The sequence below is a fragment of the Sylvia atricapilla genome, chromosome 6 (genome assembly GCF_009819655.1).
Source record: "Sylvia atricapilla isolate bSylAtr1 chromosome 6, bSylAtr1.pri, whole genome shotgun sequence".
NCBI lineage: Eukaryota > Metazoa > Chordata > Aves > Passeriformes > Sylviidae > Sylvia > Sylvia atricapilla.
Genome location: NC_089145.1, coordinates 16,665,654 through 16,675,556, shown reverse-complemented (window position 1 = coordinate 16,675,556; position 9,903 = coordinate 16,665,654). Strand labels below are relative to the sequence as shown.

General features: G+C 38.0%; 2 protein-coding genes across 3 annotated transcripts in view; both read left to right on the top strand.

Annotated features, from left to right (window-relative positions):
• Positions 1 to 2,703, top strand: part of LOC136363080 (mucin-5AC-like) — a 34,821-nt gene extending 32,118 nt beyond the window's left edge. Inside the window, exons 30-31 of the mRNA XM_066322167.1 lie at positions 285 to 529; positions 984 to 2,703. Coding sequence (XP_066178264.1) covers positions 285 to 529; positions 984 to 1,169 — 431 coding nt within the window. The 3' untranslated portion in view covers positions 1,170 to 2,703. The remainder of the gene's footprint in view (positions 1 to 284; positions 530 to 983) is intronic.
• LOC136362439 (intestinal mucin-like protein) lies at positions 1,211 to 7,277 on the top strand. Of its 2 annotated transcripts, XM_066320957.1 has the most exons (7): positions 1,211 to 2,384; positions 3,242 to 3,364; positions 3,462 to 3,560; positions 3,946 to 4,068; positions 4,394 to 4,439; positions 4,848 to 4,959; positions 6,611 to 7,277. In XM_066320957.1, exons 2-7 carry the CDS (start codon positions 3,323 to 3,325, stop codon positions 6,870 to 6,872), a joined length of 684 nt encoding a protein of 227 aa, XP_066177054.1. In that variant the 5' UTR covers positions 1,211 to 2,384; positions 3,242 to 3,322; the 3' UTR covers positions 6,873 to 7,277. The 2 variants fall into 2 exon arrangements, with proteins under 2 accessions (XP_066177054.1, XP_066177053.1); XM_066320956.1 differs by having other exon boundaries at positions 1,212 to 3,364.
• Positions 7,278 to 9,903: the final 2,626 nt, after the last annotated feature.

Here is a 9,903-nt window from a genome sequence, read left to right as displayed (position 1 = left end):
CAACAAGCACTCCTTCAACCTTCAGTTCTTCCACCAGCACATCCGTTACATCCACCCAAATAACTCCATGCTTTTGTCATGTGTTTGAAACGTTATTTTCTCCTGGTAAGTGTCTTATTTTATGATAATAAATAAATTCATAAGCAATATAAACCCTTAAGACTATTCAATTAAAGATAACCACTCAAAATCACCTGAAAGTAGAACTTTTAAAAGATGAATACATTTTATATTTTCACAGTATTTTCCTGCTTTTTCCCCGTATGTATTTTCATTCTTGTAATTTCTCCTTCAATTTTCATCTACAGGGGAAGTGGTATACAACAGAACAGATAGAGCTGGCTGTAATTATTATGCACTTTGCAGCAAGGAATGTGAGATTGAGCCCTACTACGGGCCGTGTCCTCTGACAACTCCTGTTCCTTCAGTCGCCTCCTCAACTACATCACAAGCTGCTTCACCAACCACAGCAACAACCCTCACAACTTCAGCAGGAAGAAACTGTACTGATGTCAGTCCTGCACGAAAGGTGCTTCCCATCCCTACTTTCTAATATACCACTGTTGCAAAACTGGACCAATTTCTGTCCTTTAACAGCCAATTCAAATCAAACTCCATGTGTCTCAATAACAAAGTTGGTCATGTAACAAATGACCTGATAGCACACAATTATTTAACCTGGCATTATCAGACTTTTAAGTAATGTCTAGGTGGGAAAGCTCACTAAGACCATGGCAGAGAGTTTTTGTTTTAATAAAAGTAATTTAAAATTCACAGATATAAGTGGACTAGCTATGAAATGTAAAATACCATTCTTTTTATGCAGAATAAAATTCTGTAGTTCTGGGCATACTTGCTCTTAAATGATGTGCCAGGACAACTCCAGTCAGAATTTCCTACTGATTTTGAGAGTATATCTCAAGTTAAAACTGAACAACTAAGATGAAGAAGCATTTAAGAATAAATGATTTACATATTTTCAGCCTGGAGAGGAGTGGATAAATGAATGCCAGAAGTGTGTCTGTGACTCCCTCACTGCTACTGTGCAATGCCAGCCACTCCCATGCCAAACAGCTCAGCAAACAATTTGTGACCTAGGATTTGTTTCCATGGCTGTACTACCACAAAAAGACCCATGTTGTCCTGAATTTGAATGCCGTAAGTATTAAAAATACATTTATTAATACCACACTGTATGCTCCAGTAAACTACATTTGCACTCCCATTAACATCCAAGGAAGTTCTTAATGTATCACAGTAACAGCAAAATCTTTCTTAAATTGTTCTGTCTCAGTGAACACACAATGATTTTTGGCTAAATATGCATTAAAGCTTTGTTTTTAAAAAGTAATATTATTTTCATTTAACTTTGATGAGAGAATGGGTAGGAGAGCAGAATAATATTTTGAACATTCACTGGTCTATGTAGCTCAAATATCTCTGTGATTATCTGTAATTATAAATGTTATCAGTGCATCTTTTTCATGTTGTTAATGGAACATTGGAGTACATTAACATTAATCTAAATGCAACTAAACTAAGATGCATAAACATAAGGATAAGTCACTAAACACTTAACAGTTAACTACAAGACAAAGTAACAGGAAGCAGTAGAAAAAAGTGAATTGTATCAGTAACTGAATTGACAGTGTATGAAAAGTAATATACTTACACTCTAGCCAGATGCACATGAAAATAAAAAATCCTAGTTAGTTTATAAATATTTATAAAGATACATTTTCTATACATATATTTTATGTACGTATACTTGTCAAGAAAAAAAAAAAAAAGAAGAAAAAGTAGCCATAAATTAAGCCTGAGAAAGCAAAGTCAAAACAAAGAAACAGGCAAGCAGTTGAAGCAGTTCTGTGAAAGACATAGATAATTTCTGTCATGTTGTCAGATTTACATTACCACAGCAGGAATACCTTTTTCTACAGAGTCAATCGTCTGTACAAGCCATGTTCTGAAAGGCCATAAAGAATCAATAACTGAAGCATCTTTGTATATCACTGGACTCCCAGGTTTCAAAGAGGAAACAACTAATTTAATTTGAATTGAACCAGATATTGAAAGGCCAAAAAAGGGATTTTTCAGGCATAGTTCGAGTTTGAAGCCATTCCTCTCCAACTCTTCCAGCTAATTTTAATGATGAAACTTTACTTAAATATTCAGTTACACTACATATGAAGTCTAAGCATAGAGTACAGTACATATTTCATATACAGTACTTATTTCTGTACTCTCTGTGTTACTAACAAAACCTGATAGCATCTCTACTTCTCAAGAAGTCTCACAACTTGAATTATTCCGGAATTCAATTTTTGTTTTGTTTTTTAGAACCAATACCTGATGTCTGTGTGATTAATGGAACATTGTACACGGTAAGAATGATGTAGCAGTATACTGCTGGAAGTGAAAAGTACATCCTTTCTGCCAAAATAATTCTTTGGGAAAGTTCTTTTCCCAGTACATGTTTTTGGGGGTTTTTCTCTCTAGCCTTTAATTGGAAGTTTTTTGGGTAAAGTCAAAATCAAATTTGTCACAGAATGAGTAGTATAAAAGAAGAATGTACCATTTTTAGCAATGTACTGTCTTTTCAAGCTTCCTCTCACATCTGTACTTAATGACTTTGCCAGACAATCGGATGAATAGCCCAAATTCAACTGCTCTTTGAAATAAACCCAGAGAACCTTAAGAAAACCTCCAACCCTAAGGTTTTTGATTTAATTGATACCTAAACCCTTTTGCTAAAATTGGTTCTTAGGTCAGTAATTCCTAATTTAAATACTAGCACTGGAGTCTTTGGGGATACATTTCAGAAAAACTAAAATCCATATGTAAATTTAAATCTCTGCTTATGTAGCTGAATATGTAAAGGCTTATTTTAATCCCTGTTTTTAAATTATAATTGTTTTACAACCACTGAGTATAACTTACAGAGAAAAAATATTCTTAAATGGATCATTGAAAAGCTGGTAAAATAATCAGACAGTACAAACTAGTCTTAATTTAATTTCATTAATTTACTGCTTTTACATTGCTTCATTTAATTTCCTCTTAATATGAGCTTTCCTGCAAGGCATGAAGCCAAAAAGCTCTATGTTCAAAGAGAATTTGAGAACTGTTGTACTTGCATTTCAGCAACCTTAATGGTGCTCAGCAATGCTTTCAACTCTGCCTTTATATTTTATAGAAACGGTTGGCATTTGAACGTTTGGGTTTTTTTACTGTCTTGCAGGTTGGAAAGTCAGTAGTAATCGATTCATGTAAGAAGTGTACCTGCAGTTCAGAGAAAGATCCAGAGACTAATGCAAACATTATGCATTGTGAAACAGTCCAGTGTGAGACATCTTGCCCACTGGTGAGTTCAGGTTCTCTAGGCTGCCCACCAGCTACAGCAAGACTAGAATTCTCCATCACCAATTCAACATACTTCTCCTTCATCTCTTTCCGAGTAGGGTTACCAATACATGATTGAGGAAGGAGAGTGCTGTGGGAAGTGTATTGAAGTAGCTTGCAAAGTCAAACTCAGAAACAACACTGTTCATGTGCTCAATGTAAGTATTTCTTCCATTTTCAGCTATCTCTGTTAGCCCATACAAGTTAGAACAGCTAAGAGTCAACTCATGTCTCTTACTGATAAAAATAAAATACTGAAATTACTCTGAAAAACAATGTATCAGCTTTCAGAGTTGAATATTAATTGGAATCAAATTCTTGGGTTTTGTGACTAATGGAGCAACGGTTTTTAATTTATGGTCTAAGTGTTCAGAGTCAGGATTTGAGCTTTCAAGCTAGCTACAGTATGCAGAATTTCATTTTTGCCACTTGAAAGAAGTTCAGAAGCATCTGAGAATCTTTGAGGAGTGAGAACTTAATTAGGTCAGACATACTTGATCACAATGAAAAAAAATAACTTTTGCTTTTCTTATAACATTTTAGGTTAATGAGATCCTGCCACTTGACCAATGCAGCCATTACAAATGTGAAAAAATTGAAGATCAGTTTGTTGCAGTCCAATCTAAAAGAGTATGCCCTGAGTATGAACCCGATGAGTGCGATCCTGTAAGTTTAAATCAATTTCTCATTGACTGAATTCAGTTTAAATGAACAAGGAGAGATAATGAAGAATACAACAAATCACTTCCACTGAAGTTGCAGGAAGGTCTTAAGAATGAAACCAGGCTTGTTCTATGGTTAATAATAAGAAAACCACAATATTTTCTTATGAAGCTACAAGTATTCAAGACTCCTATGGTGAGGACACTAAGTCATCCATTGTTCAGGGTTCATCACAGAGAAGCTTTCTGCCCAGTATCAGTAGTGCTAATTCATGTTCTTATTCATGATTGTCATCTGCACTAACACAAATCTTCCTTCTTTTACAAAGGATGAAGCAGAGATTACATCTGATGGCTGCTGCAAAATATGTAAACGTAAGTAATGCTGTGTTTAAGTGTTCTGCCTGAAGAGCGCCCTATTCAATTTGTAACTATCTTTGAGTGAATGGAAGGATTCTTCACTCCATCCTGTTTTCACATAGTCTATTTATAGCCCTGTGTTTCACTGGTTATTCAAAAGAAAAATGCAATTTTTTTCCCCTGATACTGAATACCATAAATGAAAACAGCAATGCTCAGGCCTCTGCATTATCTTTCAAATGCTCTTTACAGCTGAAATCAAAAAATAATCTGACAACTCTGTATACATTACACAGTATCCACCCCATCACATACATGCAGATTCTCACAAGACATCAAGCACTTTGAAACTGTTTAGTAATTCCTTTAGTTCAGAAATAGAGAACTGAAGTATATTTTCTCTCCTCCTCATTTTTTATGAAGCTAAAACCTGCAGGCCTCACACAAAGGAAACTGTGATCCGCCATGCTGACTGTGAATCTTCTGAACCTGTTGAGCTGTCATATTGTGAAGGAACTTGTCCTAGCTCCTCAATGTAAGTTCTAAAAATTAATTTAACATCTCTATGGCTTCCTTTATACTGGTCTGTCAAGTTCATTTATCACCCAAGGGTACTGAGGGAGCTGGATAAAGTGCTCACAAAGCCACTTTCAACCATTTGTCAGCAGTCTTGTTAACCATGGAGGTCCCAGTTGACTGCAAGTCAGCAAATGAGATCCTCATCTACAATAAAGTTTGGAGAGAGGATACAAGGAATTACAGGCCTGTCAGCCTGATCTTGGCACCAGGGAAGGACATGGAGCAGATTATCCTAGGTGTGATCAAAGAGTACATACAGGGTGAACAGGGGATCAGGCCCAGCCAGGATGGGTTTGAGAAAGGCAGCTGCTGCTTGACCAACCTGACTCCTATGACAGGGTGACCCACTTAGGGGATGAGGAAAAGGCTGTGGCTATTGTCTACCCAGATTTTTGTAAAGCTTTTGACAGCATTTCCCATGGCATTCTCCTGGAGAAGCTGGGAGCTCTTAGCTTGAACATATGAACTGTTCACTGCATAAAAAACTGGCTGGATGGCCAAACCCAGAGAGTGGTGCTGAGTGGAATTACATCCAGCTGGGGGATGGTCACCAGTGGTGTGCCCTGGAGCTCAGTGTTACAGCCATTCCTGTTTTATATCTTTATCAATAATTGTGTGAGGTTCAATAAGGCTCAGTGCTGCATCCTGCCCTTAGGTCACAACAACCCCAGACAGTGCTACAGGCTGAGGCAGAGGGCCTGGGAAGCTGCCCAGTGGAAAAGGACTTGGGGATGCTGGTGACAGCAGCTGAACATGAGCCAGCATGTGCCCAAGTGGGCAAGAAGGCCAAGAACATCCTGGCGTGGGTCAGCAATAGTATGGCCAGCAGGACCAGGACAATGTACTCGGCTGTAGTGAGGCCAAACCCTGAGTCCTGTGTCCAGTTCTGTGCCTCTCACTGAAAGAAAGACACTGGAGTATGTCCAGAGAAGGGCAACAGAGCTGGGGAAGGGCCTGGAGCACAAGTCTTCAAGTGCAGCTGAGAGAGTTGGGAGTGTTTAACCTGGAGAAAAGGAGGCTCAGGAGAGAGGTTCACACTCTACAACTGCCTGAAAGGAAGTGTAGTGAGGTGGGGGTTGGTCTCTTCTCCCAGGTAACAAGTGAAAGGATGAGAGCAAAAGGCTTCAAGCTGCACCAGGAGGGGTTTAGATTGGACATTAGGAAATATTTCTTCACTGAAATGGTTGTCCAGCACTGGAACAGGCTGCCCAGGGAAGCCACTGTGTCATCATCTCTGCAAGTATTTAAGAGACATGCAGGTGTGGCACTTAGAGACTTGGTTTACTGGTGAACTGGATAGTACTGGGTTAATGCTCAGACTCAATGATCTGAAAGGTCTGTTCCAATCTACCCAATTCTACGATCACAGAATAGCAAAAAATGTGTTTATAAGAGTCCACGGAATTGAATAGGATTCAATGGAATCAAGAACAGTTTCACTATTCAAGATAAAGGTAACGAGAATCACATTCATAAGTGTGTGTGAGAAGGAAGAATATAAAAAAAAAACCCAAAACCAAACCAAGCCCTCCCAAAACAAAAATCACTGAGGGGGTTTTCTGTGTCTTTTTAACGAGATGCATTTTTTCCCCCTTGGCGGAACACAGGTACTCTCTTGAAGCAAACCAGATGGAACATGCATGTGGTTGCTGCCAGGAACGCAGCACCCAAACAAAAGAGGTGACCCTGACTTGCCGAAATGGAACCACCATAAATTATAACTATGTCTATGTGGAAAACTGCCAGTGTGTGAATGCTTGCTCTTCACAAACCACTGCAGCACGTGATTCCCAATTCCAACAATCTGCAAAATACAGCTCCCAGTTGCAACAGGCTGTATCACTTGGTTCCCAATTGCAACTCAGCTGAGAATATGATCATTGGAAAAAGAAAGCAGACACCCTAAGGAAGCTGGAATGATGTCTTCCCCAGAAAAACTTGTGCTTCTTAACATTCTTTTTTCATGTCTTGTAAAAATAATAAAAAAAAGGTCAATTAAATTGCAGTGTTTGGATTTTTTTTAAAAAGTTACAGTATTGAAGAGTAAAAACAGATGACTGCAAAATACCTCATGTAACTTACAGAAATATGCAAACACATATTTGATCACAAAACCTGTATTTGGGGTAAAAAAGAATTAAGGAGTCTCTAAAATATAAAGCAAGAAAGCATTGCAGCTACATTGCACTTCTTAATCTTAGTGAAAGCATTATTGCATATCTTTTTTATAGATGTAATGGTCCTAACACATCTCAAAAATAGTGACAAAGGTGTTTTATTTGATCAGTAAAACTTTCAGTACTTTCCAATTACAGTGACTGTCCAATAGCCATCTTCATTATCTAAATGACAGATAGTCCAATGAATGGTATCAGGAAGTTTTCTGACTTGGAGGGGTATATTGTCTAGCAGTCTTTGGGAATACAGCCCTTTTCCTAGACTAGGTAAAATTCCCTCACCCATGTCCAAACAGCTCTTCTCACTGGCATAAAAGGTATAAAGATGAAAAAACTGCTCCTACTTGCTCACTTCCAGCTCCTTTAGCTTGTTCCTCATGCTGTGTGTACTGTATGTATTTCAAATGTGCTCCAGCATACTCACACATCATGGAGCAGTGGGAAGGATCTTGCTACCACTCCATCTGTCCAACACCCCTGTGTGGCCACCAGGCTTAGGTCCAGCAAGCCTTGGTTTAGCCCTTTTCCCCTTCAATCCAGTTTAATGCCCCTTCAATGAGCACTGCACCCTTGTGCAAAGATCCTTTTCTCTGTTTGAGACAAGTGTACCCCAGCTGTTACCACTAAGTATCCATCTGTTGGTTCTTGTTTCTTCCCTCACCATTCCCTGCAATTGGAAGGATAGAGAACACTATTCATACTTCTGATCCCATAGTAACCAGGTGTCCCCAAGGCCCCGAAATCCCTTTTGATTTCATCCTTGGCCTTAATACTGTAAACTTCATCATTGCCTACATGAGAAAGCAATAATGGGTAATAATTCAAGGGCTGTGCCAGAGCTGAAAGTTTCCCCATCACATCTCTAACAGGGAAGCAGATGACTCCCCTAAGAAGTGGAGCTTGCCAGGAAATTGGACCTTCTGTTCTCCCCAATGCAAGGTCTCCTATGACAATACCTCAAATTTCTTTCTTTGTGGAGGCAGCTTCAACACAGTACATACGGGAACTTCACTTTGGTGATTCTTCCAGCATAGATGAACCATCGTCCAGTTTCCACGTGCAGAGTGTTGTACCTATTAAACAAGGACACCTGGGAAGGTGGGGTAGTCACAAAGTGTCCTGGCTGTACCAGGCAGGAATTTGTAACCATTCCCCTATGTGTGTACTCTTTTATAGCTAGTTTAAGAATAATTTTAAAAATAGCTGTAAGCATTTAATATCAACTTGAATACTCCATATTAAACTGATGACTATTACAGATAAAGCAGAAAAACATTGTTCTGTGAGTGTTAAGTTCCTGAAAATCCATAAACAAACATGGACAGCAGAGACATGGAAAGTGTACTTTTTCATTCACTGGGCTTATTTTATAATTGGAGATAATTTTAAAATAAATTGAAACATCCTTCATTCTCTTTCAATGGTAACTACATTAAACTTATAAAAGTTAACCATTTTTGTACCCTGAAATGTTTTAAAAACATGTTCTAAGTGGACTCTGAATACTTTAAACAGTGGTACTTCCATAGTTCTCTCATCCATGGAAACACAGATGTAGCTAAGATAATTTTCAATCTACTGGCTTTCCGTAAGTTCACTTTTCTCGTCTATATGCAAATTTTCCTTCAAAAGTTATGGTATATCCCATGTATAGTCTATTTGTTCTTACAAAATTAATTATGCTTTTTGGTAAAACAGTAAAGAAAATACTTCTGAAACATACTGCTGTATGAAAATAGATTAACTTGGGTTTCTGACTAAGCTTCCTGAGGATCTAGAAGAGAAAGCTCATGTCTTCAGCAGGATACAACTCAAAACTGCAGAGAAGATTGCTAATACAGGTTTTAATTTTTCCTTCTAAGAAAACACATATTTGCATTTCTCCTAGAGGCCTTGCTCATATTGATGTTGTGATATGTTTTAATAATTCAAAATACATTGATCTTTCTTTATACCTCCACACATCATCACTGATTAACACTGAAATGAAAAAGCTAATAAAAATACAAAATGCTAAGAGATGCTTCAGCAGCCACAAGAACACCAACATTTGTTTAAAATTAAATAATTTTTGCTCTTCCTATCCCTCACAGCAAAATAGAGAAATATGAAAGCAAACTGTAACCTTTGACGATAAACTGGGATAGAAACTGATACTCAAGGGCTAGAAAAAAAAGCACAATTTGAACAGTTTTATTTCATAGTATGTACTCAGTAAATAAAAGAAATAAATCAAAGAAAAATCAGCTGTGAAAGATTCATCTTAGCTATCATTTGTTAAAACAAAAACTCCTCTTGATTAGGAAAAAAGCACACTATGAATGGACAGTAAATCCCAAAATGTTAGTTTGATAACACAGTAATACTTCAGACTAGCATTTGGTTAATAATCACATTCATCACTGAGCATGGTGATACTGCTAAGTGAGAAAGAACGCCCCAGATACCTTTGCCATCACAGTACTAGAAAGAGATATATGCAACCCAAATCCTTCAAATTAATTTATCATCTATTAGCAGATAAAGCCAGCTCTTTTTGTGGCTGGAATATCACATGTGGTCCATTTCATAACTCTTCACTTGGACACCACTCTCATCCAGAGTCCCCAGTCCTCCACACTGCAGCATTCCCTCCATACCCACAGGCTGTTTTTTCCCCTCCTCCCTTACCCTCCAATGATGTCCTTCAAACAATGCAACCTCACTACTGCCTTCTTCTGTCC